The sequence below is a fragment of a genome, unplaced genomic scaffold (genome assembly GCF_019419815.1).
Source record: "Pyrus x bretschneideri cultivar Hongxiangsu unplaced genomic scaffold, Pyrus_bretschneideri_v1 Contig52, whole genome shotgun sequence".
Lineage (NCBI taxonomy): Eukaryota > Viridiplantae > Streptophyta > Magnoliopsida > Rosales > Rosaceae > Pyrus > Pyrus x bretschneideri.
Genome location: NW_025999790.1, coordinates 2,609,361 through 2,631,849, shown reverse-complemented (window position 1 = coordinate 2,631,849; position 22,489 = coordinate 2,609,361). Strand labels below are relative to the sequence as shown.

Here is a 22,489-nt window from a genome sequence, read left to right as displayed (position 1 = left end):
TAAATTTTGTAAAGACAAATTAATCGAGATTAGCTCTTTATCAACAGTTATATATGAGGCACCAACCCTCTCTCAAAAGAGAAAAGATCATTGCATCCGGAAATCCCTTACCCGTCCCCCCTCTACTAGATTTAATTAAAAACCAATGCATCTAAAAAAAGAATTTATGATTGAATTTCATCATGTATTTTTCTTCGAAAATGATGAATTTGGAGGGGTGATTTACACACTATTTTTTTTTTGTCGTATTAAATAAATCAAACGGAAACAACAGATAAAATTATACAGGGGTGCATGAAAAACTAAAATAGTGTGTATTTATCATTTCTCTTGTGCAAAAGGGTTGCAACTCAAGTTCTTACGAGTTTACTCTGGTACCCAACGTCGTGTGTTCGATTCCATATCTCTCAAGATTGCTTTTTTGAAAACATAATTACGCAGTCGATCGAACTCTAACCCACGTTGGGTGGAAGCAAAAACAACATGGTTTATGGTCATATATTGTCATGTCCCTAGAAGGAAAATAGCATAAGAATAAGAGCTAGCATAAAAAAAACATTGTAACGAAATTGGGGTTCACTACGATTCCAAAGTTCAGGGCTTGCAAGATGCAACCAAAATTCATTGTGTTGAATGGGTGTTTGCTGGCGATGAGGGAATTTGCTTTGAATAAAGCATGGCTGATAGGTTTTGTGAGGAGGTGGATTCTCTGCCTTCTCATTTCCATACTTTTCCCATATCTTCCTGTTTATGTAGTCACGGTTAAGCCACGTCAACATTTTATATTCCTATTACTTTTTGTTTTATTATTTCTATAAAAAATTAATATAAAATGTTGACGTGGCTTAACCGTGATCACACATCATAGGAGGACATGAGGAGAGTATGGAAATAGGAGGGCAGACAATCCTAATAATTAGGTATAGCCTTGCATCATTGGAGAGAAAAAAAATATAGCACTAGACAGTTCATTAACAAATTAATATTTTAAAGGGCTAAAAAATGGCAGAGGGACTACATTTAGCCAAACCATTGGGCCTGTTTGGTTGGCTGATGGGATAAGTTGCGACATATAAAATAGACTTAAGTTTAGTCTATTATTTATTGTGTCAAAATGTGAGATGAATATAATTAGACATGATAGATTCTAAATCCACAACAAAGTGAATTATCTAATTTATCCTCAAACACTAGTTAAAATTCCTATCTTACAAGTCGTTGTCAATTCAATCATATTCATAGGTCCAATCCCATTCAACCCACCAAACAAGTTCCTGGAGATTGCCTAAGAGCATTTCCACCAGAAGCAAAAGAGCCTGGCACCCAGTGGAAAAAACAAGCTGAGACTCAACCAATCCACTACAGCCTGTGGAATAGACTGTCACCCAGCCCAAGCTAGTCCACAGGTCGGCCTAAAATCGATAGAGGAAGGAGACGACTCATCAAACGCCTTGCTAACGTCATGGCTACAGCCTCTCTCATTTGGAACCCCATCCGACTCCTGGAACCCCATCTCGATCCCTAGAACCTATCCCGATCCTTGGAACCCCATCAACCCCTTTCCCCTGATAAATCCATATATTCAACACCATGTCCCCCTTCCAAATCGTGATCTTCTTGCAACTCGGATCGTCGTTGATTGTTTGATTAACTCAGATCTTCTTGCAACTGGAATTTTTTTTCCGTTTTGTATATTTTCAATGAATTTTTGAATATGTAGGTGTTGATTTTTGGGGGTTTACGGTGTGCGCAGGTCCAGGATGGTGGGTGTCCATGTTCAGAATAGGGTAAATTTGACGACGTGGTGTACAGAGAGGAGAAAAAAAGGAAGAAGAAGAAGAAGAAGATGGTGTACAGAGAGAAGAAAAAATTGGGAAAAGTGGGAAGAATAAGAAGAAAAAGAAGAAGAAGACGGGAGTAGGGGAGTCAGAGAAAAGAAGTCAAAAATTAAAAAACCAAATTATTATTTTATAATAAAAATTAATAATTTTTAATAAAATTGACTAGGCTATTGTTTGTTAGGGGTGGAGATGTTTTGGTCTATTACTGTTCACTGGGGTCTATTACTGTTTATTTGAGTGGATAAATGAGCTGGATGCTAGTGCAAAGTCTTTAAGGGTGGAATTGCTCTAATAGAACCCTAGAAAGTTGTTTGTGCGACAAGGGTAACACAAAACCCAACTCTATCAAGTCCTTAAATCTCAATTCAGACACTATATGAAGCCTATGCCAACTACTCTTAAATAAGCCCTAATCCGATGCAAAAACATCTAAATCCCAAAATCTCCATGAAAAAAAACCTTCAAAAATTTCACACTTTGTCCAAGATCTCGTTGCCATCGATATGACGCCGTAAACATCCAAATTGGATGCTCAAACACAGATTTTGGTTGACTGCAAAAATATCACTGTTTTAAAAATCCCCGCCTAGACACTAGACGGTTGGTCATCGCCTTGATTAATGCCTAAGCGTTTGAAAATTAAGAAATGACGCCTAGATCTGTTGAGAGGCCCGCCTAGACCGCCTAGACACCTACCTGTTGAGGCGCTTGCCTAGACCGCCTAGACACCTGCTTAGGTTGCGATTCACTTAGACAGAAAATAAATAACTTTCATTTTGCATTTTATTTTTTTCAATAAATTATAAGAGACTTGTTGAATACGAATACACATTATATGCATGTTCCCCATATTCATTATGTTCCAATACTTCCTAATATATATGTCATTCTATTTTATAATTTATAATAAAATTATATATTTATTAAGTATAAACAGACACATATGTACGAGAAATATTATAAATTTACTTAAATCCGTCTAGGCACCTACCTAGGCCCCTCCTAGCTGTCTAGGCGTTAGACCCTAACTCGCCGCCCGACTAGCACCTAGCGTTTTTTAGAACCTTGAAAAATACATATATATTGACCACAAATGAAAACGTCTCTTCAGCCTCATTTCACAACCAATAAATTTAAGCTGGACTTCCCTTAAAAAATAAGGAAAACTAATAAAAAAATGCTTGAAAACTTTGAGTTTTAATAATAAGGGCAAAATAAAAGGCAAATTAAATAATACCAGGATTGACTTTTTAGTGTAAAAATATGATTTTTCATTAAAGTGAACAGTACCGTGTGTTTTTCGTTAAAACTCCCTAAAAAATATACTCCACAGGGCAGTATCTATAAACGATACAGGATTGCCTACTGGCATTTACAAATCATTCCGCTATTTAACAACATTCAGTTTCACAAATTTACTATAACATACAGAAAATGATGTCCGCAACCCTGTGACGCGGCCCTTGTTCAGTCTTTCGATCCAATAGATGTTCGCGAGAGAATGCCTATGCTGTCCATGTATCAGTACTAACACACCTGGATTCGCAAATTGCAAACATACCATTAACAGTTTAGAAATATAAGACAAGAAGTTATAGGTTTTCAATTTTCTCAACCCAAAACCAACAAAACTAAGCCACCACAACCTGGTAAAAATCCGGTCAGACTGCGCTCGCAAATTTTCATTTGAACATATCTATTTATGAACGAGAATAGTTTGTCCAGGAAAATTTACAGGAGTTCTTTTGAAGATTATACATGGAAAATAACACATGGAAGAAAACGTACCTAGGTAACCACCAATTTGACATTAGCAACCTCATAGGAAAGGGACAGTTCACACAGCACAAAAATCTACAAAGAAAAGAAACAGGTGGTAGAAAGAAATTAAATTCTTGTTTCACCCAGGCTCATTCGAAGCAGAGTCCATTATCGTCAAGTACATAGTATTGCTGTAAAATGATAGAATGTTTCTGCATAGCACTGTAAAGCAAATAAACAAATTTGTCCGTCTAACAAGAAATGATAAATTGAATTATCAGCTGTTTAATCATCTCTACAGAAACTATCTACACTCAAAAATTTCCCTAAAGCAGCCTCCCCTGCAAAAAATCACTTTGAAAGGGGTTTATAAAGCCAAATCTTCCCTAAAGTATCTACTCACTTCATTTCTTCTAACTATAATAGGATGAACGACGTAAGCTACAACCAACTCCACTATAAAGATAGGTCCTTTCAGCAAACAAAACAAGTACCAGTTCATGGTTTGATACTTGTGTGGTATGTAGTGCATTGGGGTACAGTATGTTGGATAAAGAAGCGGAAGAAAAAATGGTCAGTAATCTGTAAACTGGAAAAAAAAAAAAAATCATGTTGAACAAATTAAAAAAAAAAAAAAAAAAAAATCATGTTGGACCAATAGCTGTGAAAAAGGTGGAAATACTAATTAAAGAATGTCAATACAACCTTAAAGTTCCAAATGAACGGCAGAGTCCAGCTTCAATCGATTTAGTCGAACAGTCCCCAAAATGTACTCAGGCAACTCTGCGTGCTCCTTTGCCTCTATTAAAATTGCAAGGTCAACCACTATGCTTGTGACATATCCGAGGACAAGTCCGATGATACTCCTTGCCACAGATGATGATCCAATATCTACATCAATCTCTAGGAAATTGTCTTGTCTGAGATAATTGCAGGATACAGCTTTCCCCAGTAGGCAAGCTTTAGTTCCAACAGCGCGCTTAACCATCCAATATCCTTCAGCAATACTTGGAATTAACTTTAATCTTGCATTGCGAAACATGTCACTCCCATCCACAAACTTAGCAAACAAAGAATTTGGATTCGGAGGTCTGTCAGCAGCATAGTAAAGTACCAAACTATAATTTGGTTTAGATGGAACCTGGAGATTAAAGACTAGTACAAATGGAAGCTTCTTTCCAACTTCTGACTGGACAAGGCATCTGGGATGCAGTGCGAACCTATCTATGCTTTTATCAACTTTGAACCAATCTACCGCTATGAGCTTGAGAAGGGGATCTCCTCCCATTACCTTAGAATTGTCCTCCAGGTAGTTCTTTCCTCTGATCATAAATCCCTCGCCACTTGGAGATGTCCAACAGTTTGTGACGGTCTCATCCTTCCCTTTGGACAAGGAACCATGAAACTGGCTTGGATCAATAATGATTGCAGGCACTCTGGAATCCAATTCTTTACTAGCATCTGCAGCTTGAGCTCGCTTCAAAGCTAAGCTAGCGATGGCCCATGCAACATTCTTCAGTCTCACTTTTGCTTCCTTACTGTTAAGTTCATCACTGTCACTCTCTTCATCAGAAGATGAAGAGCCTGAAATTGCATCATAAAACTCATCATGCACTGCCTCAGCCTCATATTCAGCATTGGAAATGGAAGCTTCAGCTGCCTTCGATTGGATAACTGAAGCGGAAGATTTGAATATTAGTGCAGGATTTGATGCAATATAATCCTTCAGACCTGCCACTTGGCACAACAATGCATAAGGTACACCCTTTTCGAACTTCGAGTATTGATTTTTCTTCCATTTCCACCAGCCCACAGAATGTATCTCCACCGTTTGCGTCACAAGACATCGTGGAGTATTTGAACCCATGGATGTTTTCAGATCTCTAATCTCCCAACTAGATGGATTTATTTTTGTACGATGATACCCAGACCTCAGAGGCTTTTTCTTATGGACAGCTGGAAATTGCAGGATGGTGTATGTTCCATCCTGTCCACGGAACCATTGCCTAGAGAAGAGAAAATCTTTCTTGGAACGCCACCGAGAAAGATACATAGGATCAAAAGTCCCGTAGACAACATCAAAGTATCCATCATAAGAATCTATCAGCTCTAAGTTAGCTGTCAGCATATCCCACTCATATCTCTGGTGTTGGTCGAGGTTTAAAATCACTTCAAAAGCAGTATCTGCACTTGCTTCAATAACGCCAACAGACTTGACGATAACTGCCTTTTCCGCTCTCAGTGTTAGCAACATCTTGAAATATTCGAACACCATTAACTGTTCGCACACATTTCCATACATAAGCCTCAACTGCATCTCCAAAATCTGTTCGAAAGTACCCCTCTGTGTTAATATCTCCACCCATGCTTGAGGATTGACGCAAGAGCATCTCCGGGCCTTGCCCAATTTTTATAAGCCTTTTCAATCCATGTGCATAGTGCCTTACTCTAGGTCGATGACCTTCAAGATCGATCTCCTCTTCCATGTTCAGCTTCTTTCTGGCACTAGCCCCTCTTGAAAGCTCATACTCAGCCTGTTGCTTGGCTTGATCAAATGCCTCCATCCATTTCTGTGCTTCTCCCGCAGTAGCACAAGCAATTTCTCCCTTTTTGGTTTCATCCAAACGATTGTAAAACCGTAGAACATATATATCCCCACCCTTACCTCCATGATTAACCTTTCTGCGCCCCAGCTCCTCCACCATCAGCGTAGGCCCAACAGCACCCCTCCGAATGGGTCTAATACCGGGGTTCTCATGAGGATCGCGCTTATACATCTCGACATACTTTCCCCTAATGAAGAGAAACCTAAGGTGACAATACTCATGCCCTACCGTATTCACACCCAGATGATACACCCACCCAAAATACTCAAACATCCCTCCTCCTCCAACTCCACTTCTGGAGCTGGAGCTGTGCTCCGATCCATCGGACCGCTCACTGCCCACCTTATTAAACGGCGATGAGTCCATCTGCAGAAGTTAAAATGTTCTCATTTGCAGCTAAATAATCATAAACCGCAAAATTAAGTAGCAAAATTGAAGAAAAAGAGCAGGATTATTATGATTATCGGGAGCTAAACAATCATCTGCAAACCATAACTCCAATCAAATAAACATAATCCAATCCGACTCTACCATAACCGAACCCACATTTCAACATTCGCAGTTCAATAACAATGAAAACGATCAAAGAAAACAAGTTTCAAGAGAAATAGACGCGGCAATCATGAACAAAGTTCAATTCATATTTCCTTTTTTCCCACCGAGAAAACAAAATCCAAATTTTCTGAGCAACCAAACAGAAAGTAGTATCCATACCTGATCTCCGTGGCTTCGTCTGCCTACAGCTCAAAGGAGTTGACGATACAGAAACCGGAACAACTGGAACCACACATGCCGACATGGCCACTTTTTATAGTACCGTTTTGTCTTCGTGTAATTCCCCTAAATAATAGGGGTAATTCCGTCAAAACATTCAAATGTTTTTTAGGGGCAGATCTGAAAGGAAGAAAAACAAGGGTTTATGTGGGGCCTTGAATTTCAAGTTCCACAGTAATGGCGGTTTCGAGGAATTGAAGTTCCGATCACTGCAACGATCAAATGCTGAAGCTTTTGTCGTCTTCCTCGTCATGCCTCCAGGGACGACTCCACAGTCTCCCCTCCTGGCCGTCCGCTGAGCTGGGGTCGCCGGTTCTCCGAGTTCTCGGCTCGCTCGCCGGATTGACTCGCCCTAGCTCGGCTTGCCGAGCGTTTTATAGTTCGGACTCCGGCGACGGTTCTGACCAAGTGGTGGAAGTTGAGTTCATGGTGGCGGGGACCGAGGCCGAGTCTTCCTCAGCCATTGTGTCCACGAATCCCCGGCCCGAAGATTATCTTACGGTTTGTCGGCTCTGGAACTTTCGTTTTGCTTACTGGTCTGTTTGGATTCCGAGAAAATGTTGTAATATATGAGCAAATGTTTGAACTTTTTGTTAAAGTTTTAATTTTTTTTTTTTTTCTTCTCAATTTTCTGTGAGGCAGGTTATAGCTTTGCCATTGCCGCATAGACCGCTGTTTCCGGGGTTTTACATGCCAATTAATGTGAAGGTACATGAGATTATTGATTGCTATGATCGAATTTCTTTTTGGTTCGCACTTTTGCTAAATAATGTGTTGAATTTTAATATAGGATCCTAAACTGTTGGCAGCATTGCAAGAAAGCCGAAAGCGGCAAGCTCCATATGCCGGCGCTTTCCTTCTCAAGGATAAGCCGGGGACCGATCCCAGTTTGGTATCAGGTTCCGAGACAGATAAAAACATACATGAATTGAAAGGGAAGGAGTTGTTTAATCGACTACATGAAGTTGGCACACTTGCGCAGGTATTTAACTATGCTTTTGAGTTTCGTGTGTCCTTAATTTTGTGGAATAACTTGATATGCTTCGGCTAGAGCTTCCTTTTGGTTTTTGATGTTGTAGTTGGTTGTATTTTCGTATATCAGATTTCAAGCATCCAAGGAGACCAAGTGGTCCTTATTGGTCATAGGCGACTTCGAATTACAGAGATGGTGAATGGATTCCTAATACAAAGTAGTATCGTATTTTATTTTATTTTATTTTTGAGATAAAGATTGTTAAACTGAGGAAAGTTATGATTTCTCTACAGGTTGATGAAGAACCCCTGACTGTAAAAGTTGACCATCTGAAGGTATGTTTCTTTTATTTTGTCACATATATCAAATATTAATTGTTGGAGGTTCCACATTTATGATAGATTTTGTTTCGTTTTTCTTTCTCTCTTTTCCTGACTAGGTTATACTTGTTGTGCTAGGATAGCACCAAACCTTTGCCAAACCAACTCAAGCTAACCCACAGGAAATATATCAAATGGAATGCAAGAACAAAATATAAAAGACACCAAGATTTTAGCGAGGTTCCTCAACAGTCAGTGTAATTGGAGTACGTCCTTGGAGCAGTAGGAGCTCACCCAATAATCCACTATCAACCAAATGGGAGTTTACAAAGTGTTAGCTCACAACCCAAAAACCTAATACACCCAATAGCTCTCACACACCAAAGAAACAAATAGAGAAGGAAATATAATGAATAATTTTCTCTCTAACCAAAGAGAGGAGCACTTTCTTCTTCTCTTCAAAGAGGGGCTGCAGCACCTCTATTTCTTCTTCTCTGTTTTTCTGGTGCACACCTCTCTGCTCTCTGCCCTCTCTCCAAAAGTACAAACACTTGTCAAGTTGCAAAAGAAGAAGCCGAATAAACCCAATTCCATCTGCCTTTGAAAAAAGCCAAAAGAAAAAAGGAATCCTAGCCTTCCTTTTTTTTCTTCCCGGAGCAAACATCATCATTGCTGCCTTTTACTATTAGCCGAAAGTAGATGCAATTTGGCCACATATTCAACAATACTTTATATTGCAGGATAAACCATATAACAAGGATGATGATGTCATAAAAGCAACATCGTTTGAGGTTATATCAACCTTAAGAGATGTTCTCAAGATTAGTTCCCTTTGGAGAGATCATGTTCAGACATACACTCAGGTTTATTCTGTTTCTTTTTATGATGTTTGGATATCTTGTGATCTTTGTTTTTGTCTGATTATTGCTTCATCACCGATTTATTTTCTTGTAACTTCTTCGAACTTGTTGTACCTTCTTCTTGGTTTTGCCCTTATTCATAAACGAGTTGATGAAGTAACTAATTCATGATTCATTTTTTACGGAAATGATTGACTGAGTGAGTGGTTTATATAAGTATCTTTATGTGTTGATGTATTACAATCATTCGAATTTACAATTTGTTCACGTTAAATTTGTTATTGGAATTTCACAGCATATAGGTGACTTTAATTTTCCAAGGTTAGCAGATTTTGGAGCCGCAATATCTGGTGCAAACAAATTGCAAAGTCAAGAAGTGCTTGAAGAGCTAGATGTGAGTGTCACTAATTTTACATATGGTACGGCGGATAGTAATTAGGGAGCTCAGGAAGAATTGCTCAGATACCAGTAAGTGAGGCTTTTTTAGGTCGTGTTATAATGCGCCTGTCCAGGGTTGAGCCCTGGGATTTCCCTCCGCTTCAATTGGTATTTTTTCACGAAAAGCAAACATGAGATAACAAATCTAGTCATTCACTAAGATTTCAAATAGCTGTCCCGAATTCAAGTTGATTCTTTTTTATATAAACCTGTTTATTCATCTTTACAAAATTTGAATTTATTTAATTCATTTGTTAACAGCGTTCCTAATACATAAAATATAAAATAAATATATTTTATATTCTAATATATTCTAAAGATTTTAGTTTATATAAAGATATTATTAATTAATAAGTTATTTAATAAATTCAAAATTTTAATTTAAAATTTTTAAAAATGTAATTCTTTTAGAATGGGCGTGGGATAATAATTCCATATTGATCGGAACCAATCCATACGCTCCCATTTTTAATAAAATTCCGGCTACAAGCATACAAGTACTGTAATGTGCCTCTCCATGAGTGGCTGGTAACCATGTATGTAAGGAAGCTTGATACATTTGTTCCAATTATTCCTTTGATTGGATCATTGGCTAAAGTGAAATTTTGTAACGCATTAGGGCATCCTATTAGTAAGTCCACCTGGGCAGATTTGTATTTTTATTTTTGTTTAATTGTTTTTAATTGTTCATGCAAGTTGCTCATATTCCGAAAGGCTTTATAACACAGCTGTTATTGCTCAGGTGTATGAACGTTTAAAGCTCACTTTAGAACTAGTAAAGAAAGAGATAGAAATCAGCAAGATTCAGGTATGAAATGCTGATTTTCCATGGTTTTTTTTTTTACTTGAATTCTATTCTCCATCATAGTTTGATTGGCTTTTGAACTTGTCCTTTGCGGGGTAATTCTTAGGAGTCTATTGCAAAAGCAATTGAAGAGAAGATAAGTAGGTGAACAGCGCCGCTACTTGTTGAATGAGCAGCTTAAAGCCATTAAAAAGGTATTTTTCTCCACCGTTAATGAGATATTTTTCTATTTCGTGTACTTTCAGTACTGTTTCTCTCGGTTTTTTTATTTCGACCCTGGGCCTTTATGGAATTTATTTTGCTTGACATAATGCAGGAACTGGGTTTAGAGACAGATGACAAAACAGCGCTTAACGGTTCGTTTCTTATCTTTTATTTTCAATCTGTACACATCATGGTAGTGCACTCTCTCTGTTTTCTGTTCATTAGTTCTACTCTGAGTATGACTCAAGAATTTATGTGGAAACTTTAGGTAATCCATATTCTAAATACTCATTTTTCGTGTTGACAAGGGTAATTGTTGCATCACTTTTCTGATATTTTGGTGCAGATAAGTTTAGGGAGAGGCTTGAACCAAACAGGGAAAACTGCCCACCTCATGTTTTGCAAGTTATAGAGGAAGAGCTTACAAAACTGCAGTTATTGGAGGCCAGTTCAAGTGAATTTAATGTGACACGTAATTACCTAGATTGGTTGACTTCAATTCCCTGGGGAAACTACAGGTTTATGCACTACTTGAAACCTTATTGGGGCATATTTGTGATTCAAATATATTGAACACCTATCTGTGACTGGCTGTTAAATTATTTTAAATTATTTGTTGAGAATAGATACCATTTATTAAGCACTATTGCCACCCTTGTGATTTTTATTTTTATCTGTTTTGATGCTTTAGGATTTCATCTTGCCGATGTGCTCCCTTTTTCTTTGTTTTTTGTTTTTATAATTTTGGGGCAGGATTGTAGGGGTAGGAAGAAACTGATCTGGTGGGGCAAAGGATTTTTGAGAATCGCAGTACTAGCATAACTATGAAGCTATTGTCAAATAAGACAATCTGTAATGACTAATTCATATATGAGTTAGTGTATTGTTACTCAAATATTTTATTGGAGAATGTGCCTCCTTTCTGAAATTTTACCTCTAAATACAATTTTCAAAGTAATGATTTCTCTATATCAATTCCTAATGCAGTGATGAAAACTTTGATGTTATTCGGGCGCAAAAAATTCTTGATGAAGATCATTATGGATTAACTGATGTAAAGGAAAGGATATTAGAATTTATTGCCGTTGGAAAACTCAGAGGAACCTCTCAAGGTTGGTATAGTTTTCAAATTTTGTGTTTGTCTATCTTTGATTTGTTGGCATTGCCACACATCACGGAATTCCCCTGTTCCTCAGACTCTGATCTTGGCTCTTATTTTACATATATTATTCTATGGTTTTAATAAATGCTGCAAACTGTATTATTATCATTACTCATTAGTCATTACATGAGGATTACTGATGTTTTGCTTATATATCACAGGAAAAATCATCTGTTTCTCTGGCCCACCTGGAGTGGGCAAAACCAGCATTGGTCGTTCAATTGCACGTGCCCTGAACCGTAACTTCTTCCGGTTTTCTGTGGGAGGGTTATCTGATGTTGCTGAAATTAAGGTATTTGGGAATCTCCTCAGTGTGAAATATTGATAAACAGCTCTACATTATGCAACTATCTTAGGAAATTAAACTTTGAAATGTACATCCAGGGGCATCGGCGAACCTACATTGGTGCTATGCCAGGAAAGATGGTGCAATGCCTTAAAAATGTGGGAACAGCTAACCCTTTAGTTCTGATTGATGAGATCGACAAGGTAATCAATGATTGGTCCGCTTGTTTCATATATTGTATTTGAGACAAATCATATTTGTAGGTCTCCTTCCTTTTGTGGAGTGAGTAGTTATTTAAAGTTCATTTTTACAAAGATTATGTTTAATTCTGAGTTTCATACCACTTTTATGGTTTAATCTCGAATTAGCGTTGTTTTGTTTCAGTTGGGAACGGGCCATGCCGGTGATCCGGCAAGTGCTTTGTTGGAGCTTCTTGATCCGGAGCAAAATGCTAATTTTCTAGACCATTATCTTGATGTTCCAATCGATCTATCAAAGGTTAGCAAAAAGATAATAATATTTTACTTGGAGCAAAATGCCAATTTCCATTAATACAATGGTCAATTTCAAGCATGTGGTGTCTGTGTATTGGATTGTTAAATTGGTATTATCTTAACTTCACTTGTAAAGGAGAGAGGATGATTTAGGTTTCCAATCCCTTTACTCTCTCTACCTAGTGTGAGATGTGTTATCCATCATATCTTTAGTATTTAAAGCATGGTAACATGAAATTGATCTTAAAGAAGAGGCAATCGGTTGTCAATTTGGGACATTAGTTTCTTATTGTGATATATTTGTGTTTGTGGTCGGAACTATAGGAGGATATGTTCTTTCCTCACAGAATTCGTCTTATACATGATACATCTGAAAACTGTCCATGTAAGCTGTGGGATGGAAGAAATGTAAATCAAGGATATGTCCCTTCTTCTTTAGAATCTTTAATACTAACTTGGGAAATCATATATTGAAATTTTTACTGTAGGTTCTGTTTGTATGTACAGCCAATGTTGTAGAGATGATACCACATCCACTCTTGGATAGAATGGAGGTCATTTCCATTGCTGGATATATCACTGATGAGAAAATGCACATTGCTAGAGACTATTTGGAGAAGACCGTACGTGACGCATGTGGCATTCAACCTGAACAGGTACTGGTATTGGTCTCTTTATGTGTTCACGTGTCTTTGTAAATTGTCTCTGAATCATCTTTTATGTATGTTAAAATTATTATGTTTTCAGGTTGAAGTGACAGATGCAGCTCTTCTTGCCCTCATTGAAAATTATTGCCGAGAAGCAGGTGTTAGGAATCTTCAAAAGCACATAGAAAAGATCTACCGCAAGGTTTGTATAAGTATCTATATCTAGATCATCGTTGCAAACTTGCATCTTATCATATGATGAACCATGAAAACATTTATCCACGGGTTTGAAAGGTATCCCCATGGTTCTCTTAGGTTCAAGGAGCTTATTTGGAAAAGCGGAGCAAATTTATGACCTTGTTGAGCAATCATGTAGTTCCTTGACCAATGGTATACTTTAACCTATCTTTTATGATGTAGCAGATAGCTCTCCAAATTGTTAGACAAGGAGCATCAGATGAACCAGTAGTTGCTGATCAAATTCAATCTCCCCCAGATGGGCCTGCAGTTGTTGAAGTTCAGCTTGTGGACACTGATGAAACCCAAGCACAAGCTGTTGATAACCTAGATCAAAGCGTGGTTGCTAGTAAGAACCAGACTGCAGCTGAATCAGTTGAGGGTAACGGTCATAAGCATATTCCTGAAACCTCTGGAGAAGGAGTCACGATTCAGACGGATCTCCCAGATGAATCTACAGTTGCAGAAGTTCGGGTTGCAAATGCTGATGAACCTGTGGATTCAAAGGTATGTAACAAAATATAAATTCTGGGTAATGACTTGCTACTGCGCCAGAAATGTTTTGAATGTAGTTGAATATAATTCCTGTTTGTTTCTCTGATATAAATTTATTGGGCAGTTAGCTATTTATTTAGAGCTAGTTAACAATCTGTATGATGAAGCAGAGAGAGTTTGGAAAGATTCTCTTAGTTTATTTTACATATGTAAAATGTGAAGGAAAAGAATTTTATAATTATTGGAAAGAAAATAAAAACAACTTAATTTTAAGGCTAGCATGTAGAGAGTATCGATGATGTGCAAACTCCACATAAAATTAAATCTTTTTAAACTGCCTTTTGGTGCTCATCTTTTTCCTCCTGATATACCTTCAGCTCAATGTTTTCATGACATCTATAATGATGTCTGAACTTATGCATTCACCCACTAAGGATCTTTTATAGCTGTTCTTACAGGATGCAAAAGAAACAGAGAAAATTCAGGAGGGTGAAACAACAAAAACAGTTGAGAAAGTTTTGGTTGACTCATCAAACTTGGATCATTTTGTTGGCAAACCTGTCTTCCATGCTGAACGAATCTATGATCAGACCCCGGTTGGAGTTGTTATGGGTCTTGCTTGGACTGCCATGGGTGGTTCTACGTTGTATATAGAGACCACTCAGATTGAGGAAGCAGAGGATAAAGGATCCCTTCATGTCACTGGCCAACTTGGTGATGTTATGAAAGAAAGTACCCAAATTGCACATACTGTTGCCAGAGCTATATTGCTCGATAAAGAGCCTGATAGCACGTTCTTTGCAAATTCCAAGCTTCATCTCCATGTTCCTGCTGGGGCCACACCAAAGGATGGTCCTAGTGCTGGTTGCACCATGATCACATCCATGCTGTCCGTTGCCATGAAGAAGCCTATCAGGAGGGATTTAGCAATGACAGGAGAAGTAACACTAACTGGGAGGATCCTTCCAATAGGCGGGGTATGTTAATCAACTCTCTCTCTCTCTCTCTCTCTCTCATACATACATAGAAGTAACAAACTGTAAAAAATCTCGACAAACAAGCATTAAATCAGATTTTGGTCGATGCTCTCTCTCTCTCTCTCTCTCTCTCTCTCACACACACACACACACACACCCACACACACACACACCCACACACACTCACCCACTCACATTCACACACCTATATAGTTCTTATGAATTAAGTTACGGGATTTCTTTTTATTTTCTGTATGCTTCAGGGAGATGTACTCTTGGTTACCTCATGATGAATTTTCAAGCAACATGCTTGCGTTTTTTCAGTGTTTTGTGTTCTTAAATTTCATTTTTGTAAACAATTTAGGTAAAGGAGAAAACGATAGCTGCAAGGAGGAGCGAAGTGAAGACCATCATATTCCCTGCAGCAAACAGGAGGGATTTCGACGAGCTTGCCCCTAATGTAAAAGAAGGTCTTGATGTTCACTTTGTAGATGACTACAGTCAGATATTCAATTTGGCTTTCAGGTGATGACCAGAATTAGGAAAAAAATAATCCGTTCTTCCTCACTAATTAAATTGGATGCTTTTTTTTGTAGTCCTTGAGACTAGTGGTAAGCTTTTGTCCTCCACTAGTCTTTGCTTCTCTTCTGCTTTGTTTGTAGTTTCTCACTATTTGTTCTCCGTTTTCTCTTCAATTTCGCAACGATTATACTGAAATCCTTCACTTCAATTGTTTGACACAAATTCAAAACTAGTACATACGTCTTGGATCTCCTAAAAACCTTTATTTGATTTTCAGACGACAAAGGTTTCCAATTTTTCAATCCAATATTTTGAAAGCGATTTTCTTTCCATTTCTGGGATATTCGGAGTTTTATGCTACTATTGTTTTCCATGCCTCCTTGATTTGAAGTCTTTTTCTTTGTCACCAGTCACCACGAGCATGGGATTGAGATGGATGCCATACCAAAAGCATCGAAATAGTGAAATTTGCAGATTTTGGTAAACCTCTCACGGTCCCATGGTGCTAAGATGCAACCAATTACGGTAATTAATTTGCATATTTTGGGGAAGAGATTTATTGTGGTGGAAATGGAATTGATATCCTTGGTGTTGGTGAGTGTGTAGCGGTTCCATCCGTGTGGGCATCCAACCTAAAGAGCGTGAGAGTGACGGCAACTTGAGAGGAACAAGGCATTGGATGATGTCGTAATCACAAACAAAATGGAAGTCAATTTTGATGTATGGTGGTCAAGATAACAAAAACACTATGTCAGTATTGAAGGAGAGTTTGAATTCGGAATGCATTCTGTTGTGTGTGTATATATATGTATATTTTATTACAAGCGGTATTTTTATTCGAAAGTACTCTAAAGGCAGGGGATAGAGTTTGAACACCAGATGCAATTGGTTGAATAGTAAGGCTTTAACTATCATGCCAACCCACACTTACAATATAAAATTCTTGTTCAAATGTAATGATTGTAAAGCTAAGGAGGTGGGTGAGTTTGAATTCAGGACGCAATGCGTTCAGAGAGCAATCCACCACTTGAATATTTTAAGAATGATTCCTCTAAAAAGTGTATTGGCACCATAGCGGGAAACGGTCATTTTCAACATTTCCATTCTAATCAATTTCTTATCAAATTCCATGTACCTAAACCCTAAATCCTAAACCCTCAATGGCATGGATTTTTCTAGTTTGGATGAGTTTTTTTGTCCGTTTGAGTTTTGTCATTTTTGGGATCATTGTTTTTGTTGCCTTATTGGACTTGGTGCCTTAGTTTTATTGTTGGAACTCGGGAGTTTTCTAGGGAAATTTGATATTTTGATAAATAAAAATTAAATGCTAAAGAAAAATATTCATGTTCTATAGTATATTAAACATAATTCCAGAGATGATATAAATTGAATCTTGAACACCCCAATTTCATTATCAATCAAATTCTAATTTTTAATGCTTTAAATATACATATTTTCTTATTACAAGCGATTTAGTATTCTAAGCTATAATAAAGAAAAAATCAGTGTCTAAGCTCGAGACGCAGCGATCATTTAGTATTACAGTTTTGTGATATTTTTGTACATTTATAAATGACAGATACTAAGTTTAATTCTTATTGATGATGTATTTTAACGAAATTATTACGCCAGACCAATTGTATAATTTAACTCAATTCTTTTACTTTTTTAGTGTAAATATATATCGTTGTATTAAAAAAAACAAAACACTCGATTATAACAAAATGTTTTACTCACAAGAGTAATCCACTATTTGTTTCCACCGTTTTGATTTTGGTGGAAGATAGTTAACATGAAAATGCATGTAAGACAAAAAGAAAAAGGAAAGCAGCGAAAAGGTTGGTGGGTTTTCTTTTTGGTTTGTTGGAGTGGAAAGGACGTAAGTCGCGGAATTCATCAATTACATTGGATATACGACCAAAAACAAAAAAGAACCATAAATAATTAGATATTATAAAAAGAGAATTATTATTTACATTTTTAAATTTTTATTTTGCATTTTTAAATTTTATATAAATAAAAAAATACATTTTTAAAGAATATAAAATAAAAATTTTAAGATACTAATAACGGTTATCTAAACATTTTAAATAAAGAAAAACCAAATATAAAGGGCCACTCACTGTTGTACAGAAAAAGACAGAAAATAAGGAGCCGGAACCTCAATACCCAGTCTGTCAAATCGACAAAATCCCCATACTTTTGTCTCTCCTCTGATCCAAGACTCCAATCTCTCTCCTCCTTCTCCTTCTCCACCTCCGCCCACGCCAAGGTCTCTCTCTCCTCTCTTTCTCTCTCTCTAAATATATATATATATATATATATATCTCTGTATTGTAGGAGTTTAATACTTTAACTACTGGAAACGACTGTTACATTTGTTTACTTCTTCAATCTTTCATTTGTGTTTTTTGTTGTTCTGTTGGGGTTGTGGGTTTTCTGTTTTGTTGTCAAAGGAATGAACTTTGTAGTTGGTTTTATCAATCATATCCTATGTATGTACATTGAATGTCTGAATTCCCTTGTTCTGGTTTTTACTCATTACAGTGTGATCAAGGTTTTTTTAAACATGAAATTTTGTAAAGTTTGGAGCTTGAGCGTGCTGATCTGTGAAATTTTTGTAAAGTAGTTTTTTTTTCTTGATTTTTTGGTAACCAATTCACATTGGTCTGCAAACACTCAATAGCAGTTTTGTAAGTGTTGAATTTTGGGGGAATAGAGAGCATTTGGGTGGGTTTCAATAGAAACTCTCCTTGCAGTATGAATTACGATGGGGTTGTAAATTATGAGTTGTTGCAGTTCATAATATTGTCTGGGTCAATTTTATAGAAAAGTTCTGTGTAATTCCATTATATTTTACTTATTTAAGTGGAATTGCTTATCGTAGGTATCTCGAAAAACTTTTGTGGAAGTTGGATAAGATCACAGAAGGGTTTAATGCTGCTATTACATTGTGTTCTGCACAGCTGAATTTGAAACTTTTAATTTAAGCTGTGTTGGAATAGGAGAATTTCTGCGTTTGGGAAGTTTGAGGTTGTTTTTCGTTTGTAATAAATAATGATTGGGAGGAAGAACATGGGACGAGCTTCACCATTACTTCTCGTTCTTTTGGCTCTTGGTTTTCCTTTGCTACTTATAATTTGTTAACTATGATAATTCATCATAGATCTGTTGGGAAGTGGGTAGGTGATAATACGAATAGTGGGTTACTGTCTGACCCGATTGTTGAGATGCCGGAGAATGTGAAGAAGTTCAAGAATACCAAGGCACCATTCCATGTTGCCTTAACGGCCACCGATGCCCCTTATAGCAAATGGCAGTGTCGCATTATGTACTATTGGTATAAGAAGAAGAAGGACTTGCCTGGATCAGATATGGGAGGATTTACTCGAATTTTGCATTCAGGAAATCCTGACAATTTGATGGATGAGATTCCAACTTTGGTGGTTGATCCTCTTCCTGCAGGCCTTGATCGGGTTAGGCTTCCAGCAGTCATTTATTTGTTATTATATTTGTATTGTCTTTGTGTATTTCATTCATCCTTTCTTTACTAACTTTTAGTTGGGACGTCTTATTTTCGCCTCAAGTGGTACCTTCGATACACCAATTGAATGTGATTGTTTCTATTTGCATCATTTTATGTTTTAATCTAAAGTCAAAATAAGGGGTCTTGGCAATATTAGTAATGTGTTGGGAGTTATACAAGAGTTTACTGAAAATAAAAGAGAATAAAGGAAAAGAGTCATAAACAAAAAGAAGGTAAAGAAAAAGCAAAGGACGATGCCATTTTTTTGTGCTGAAGCTAAGAATGGTTTTGAGTGGATGAGAAGCATTGCATCTTAGTGAAGAATAAAGTTTGTTGAATTTCGGGGTCCATGCTGATCCACTGTATCACCATTCTCAATGATTTTCTGCTCATTGGATGGCACCTGATAGTTGTAAATCCAAGTTTTGAATCTAATGATTAGATCCTTTGTGTAGAGTTACTGATATTTTTGTTGCTCTTATGCAATATTTTCAGAAAAGGTCATTTTTTTGACTTTTTGGATATTTTCTGTACTTTTTGAGTTTAACTTTTAAGTTGATTCATGTGTAAAGCTTAGACCTTGCAAGACAATAGTCGAAGATTATTTTTCATTAACCTTTATATGAACAATAAAGAGCGTGATTGCAAATTTTGTATACAGGGGTACATTGTCTTAAATAGACCATGGGCTTTTGTGCAATGGCTGGAAAAGGCTACAATTGAGGAAGAGTGAGCTTCTGCATATTTGAAGACCTTGAGTTTTCTTATTTTCTGTTTTTTACTTGAGATCAAATTCTTTGAATTCTGTTGTTGCAGATATATTTTGATGGCGGAACCCGATCACATTTTTATAAACCCTCTTCCTAATTTGGCACATGGAGGATATCCAGCTGCCTACCCATTTTTCTACATTAAACCTTCTCAGAATGAGAAGATCATTAGAAAGTTTTATCCTGAGGAGAATGGTCCGGTCACGAATATTGATCCAATTGGAAATTCTCCTGTAATTATTAAGAAGGTAATAGCTTGTGGTAAACTGTTATTTCCTTCGCTGTGTCTAGCATTTGAAATGGTCCTTCTTATGTTTGAGAGATTTAAAGAGTGCTGTCATTGTCACTCCAGAAAAGTCATCTTGCATTCCTCCCAAGTGTGTTTTCTCTTGTATTTATATGTTTGGAGTGCAGAATGACTTTTTCCGAGTGCTAATAGCAGCACCCTATTTAAAATGTTGATGTTTCCTTGTATAATTTCCCATTTTCATAGATGACTCCTGGAACTTTAACGAGTAAATGTAATTATTCAGGATTTGCTGGAAAAGATTGCTCCTACATGGATGAATGTTTCTTTGAGAATGAAAGAAGACACGGAGACGGATAAAGCTTTTGGATGGGTGCTAGAAATGTAAGTTTGACTGTGACTTCAGTTTTCGACTAAGTTGAGTTCTAGCAACTAGAGATGCCAGCTTTGACATATCCTTGTGTCTTATTTTCTTTGATGAACTAAGGTATGCTTATGCTGTGGCATCTGCTTTGCATGGTGTGCAGCATGTTCTTCGGAAAGACTTCATGCTGCAGGTTTGGAATCTAACCTATAGAAGCTCTTCATATCAAAATTGATTTGCATTTTGAGTTCTTTGTTAGGTTCAGTAAACAACACTAAATGTGAATACGTTGTGATTAACAATGTTCTATTGTCTTTAAATTTTCAGCCCCCATGGGATTTGGAACTTCGCAAAAAGTTTATTATTCATTATACTTACGGATGTGACTACAACTTAAAGGTATGTATGGCCCTTTCCCTCTATGCGTATTCCTGTTATGTCCCTTCGCCTTTTGCCCATTATAGTTCCATAGTTACCTGAGGTTTCCAACTGTTTAGGGTGAGCTGACATATGGCAAAACCGGGGAATGGAGATTTGACAAGAGATCATATCTCCGTGGACCCCCACCAAGAAACCTTCCCTTGCCTCCTCCTGGGGTTCCTGAGAGTGTGGTATGTCTTTGAATTGTTGTTATTATTGCAATTGCATGTTCTGTTTTTTATGGTATTTCGTGTGCCTTAATTTTTTTTATTTCTGTACTAGTTCTCTTCATTTGTGTAAGAAAGTATCTAGCATTCTGTGTCTTTGATTGTTGTTCCCAGATTGTAGTTTGTTTAGTTGTTGGAGTCTAATTACTGGAATTGGCACATGTTTTTCTACATTTACTTGTCACCCCAGAAAAGTCTTGTCCTTGAAAAAAAGAGTAGAAATGTCTGAAATAATCTTGAAGGGGTGTGGGGAGCTAAAAGGTCTGAGACTTGCACATGACTTATTTTGGATGGAAAACTGAACGGAGTTAGGGTGAGATGACAAATTAATGATTTTGAAAAGTTGATATGACAAATCCCTTAAAGTTTTAGTTTATATGTCAAATTGAAAAAGGTGTATAAGTTCATATGACATTTTAAAATTTTCCCTTTATTTGTTGTTTTAAATATTTATCATCTCGGTAATGAATCACGGATGTAGTCTGAAAGGAAGAAATTCCCGATCAGAGATTCATAGCCTTAAATCAGAATGAAGAGTACCTCTTCCCCGCTGAGTTGTGAATATTGAGCGGAAAGCCAACAATGAAGTTGATAGGTAGAGGGAAAGTCGCAGTAAGGTGAACTGGAGACAAGGGAAGGGGAGGGCTGGGGTCTGTCACAGACACGCTTAGGATAGTCAGGCCATGGCTTGTGTTGATGATGATCAGCCTGACCGACTAATTGCATATAGTCGTGGTGACCTCTAACAAACTATGTTTACTTTTCACTTCCAAATTCGGATTGTTTAGAATTGAAGTTTCCATATAGTTTGTCATATTTAGTGAATAAATTTATTTTAAATATCTTCTCTCCTGCCACCCCCCACCCCCTCTCTTCCCCACCCTCCCTCGCTCACTCTCTGACTCATATGCTCATTGTGTGCAGGTCACCCTTGTAAAGATGGTGAATGAAGCTACGGCTAACATTCCTAATTGGGACACACAATAGGTCAGCTGCGTTCAAGATGCTAAAACGTTATGATACAACTGATGTTTAGAGAATGAACAATCTGGTTCAAGGGTAGGCTCGTAGAAATAGTAATATACACAAATCTCAGATCGTAAATGGAAATAAGAAGGTTCCAATTTCTCGAATGTATATCTGGGTTGCGCATGGATTATATGGAGTTGTGGATTATATGGAGTTGATTATATGGAATCAGTTTTGGAGTAACAAAGGTCTTCTTTCAATCTTGTTGAAATTTTGTTTTATTTTTCGGAATTGAAACGAATTTTGTCTTTGTTAATTACTTGTTAATGCAACAACTAGATGGGTTGATTAATTTGATGGAAATTTAACAACTGAAACAAAACTGAACATTTTCAACCAAAAATGAAGTGCGACTGATGTAGTTATTTGCAGAGACTGTTAAAACCAAATTAGAGTTCCTAGACCTTGTTTTTTTTTTTTTTTTTTTTTTTGGCCTCAGGCCTCAACTTGCTCTCGGCCGGCCTTGCGTTTATGCTTGTTTTTTTTTGGGAAGTTGAGGCCGTG

General features: G+C 37.2%; 3 protein-coding genes across 3 annotated transcripts; 2 read left to right on the top strand and 1 right to left on the bottom strand.

Moving 5' to 3' along the window:
- Positions 1-3,083: 3,083 nt before the first annotated feature.
- Positions 3,084-7,067, bottom strand: LOC103961853 (protein ENHANCED DISEASE RESISTANCE 2-like). The gene is given in 5 exon segments (XM_009374490.3): positions 3,084-3,377; positions 3,630-3,695; positions 4,308-5,826; positions 5,828-6,574; positions 6,923-7,067. Coding segments are annotated over 2 exon segments (2,265 nt in total). The 5' UTR covers positions 6,923-7,067; the 3' UTR covers positions 3,084-3,377; positions 3,630-3,695; position 4,308.
- A 62-nt stretch (positions 7,068-7,129) lies between these two features.
- LOC103961891 (lon protease homolog 1, mitochondrial) lies at positions 7,130-15,634 on the top strand. Its single transcript, XM_048570366.1, is given in 21 exon segments — positions 7,130-7,483; positions 7,625-7,690; positions 7,773-7,964; positions 8,085-8,150; positions 8,249-8,290; positions 9,016-9,138; positions 9,431-9,529; positions 10,316-10,381; positions 10,485-10,520; positions 10,522-10,572; positions 10,695-10,734; positions 10,929-11,100; positions 11,570-11,694; positions 11,906-12,036; positions 12,129-12,233; positions 12,415-12,528; positions 13,013-13,180; positions 13,272-13,373; positions 13,595-13,915; positions 14,350-14,880; positions 15,245-15,634. Coding segments are annotated over 21 exon segments (2,994 nt in total). The 5' UTR covers positions 7,130-7,204; the 3' UTR covers positions 15,410-15,634.
- A 1,889-nt stretch (positions 15,635-17,523) lies between these two features.
- On the top strand, positions 17,524-22,196 carry LOC103961851 (hydroxyproline O-arabinosyltransferase RDN2). The gene is given in 10 exon segments (XM_009374488.3): positions 17,524-17,674; positions 18,290-18,523; positions 18,526-18,878; positions 19,590-19,657; positions 19,745-19,946; positions 20,232-20,329; positions 20,433-20,502; positions 20,637-20,708; positions 20,807-20,920; positions 21,881-22,196. Coding segments are annotated over 9 exon segments (1,104 nt in total). The 5' UTR covers positions 17,524-17,674; positions 18,290-18,459; the 3' UTR covers positions 21,944-22,196.
- The last annotated feature ends 293 nt before the right edge of the window (positions 22,197-22,489 follow it).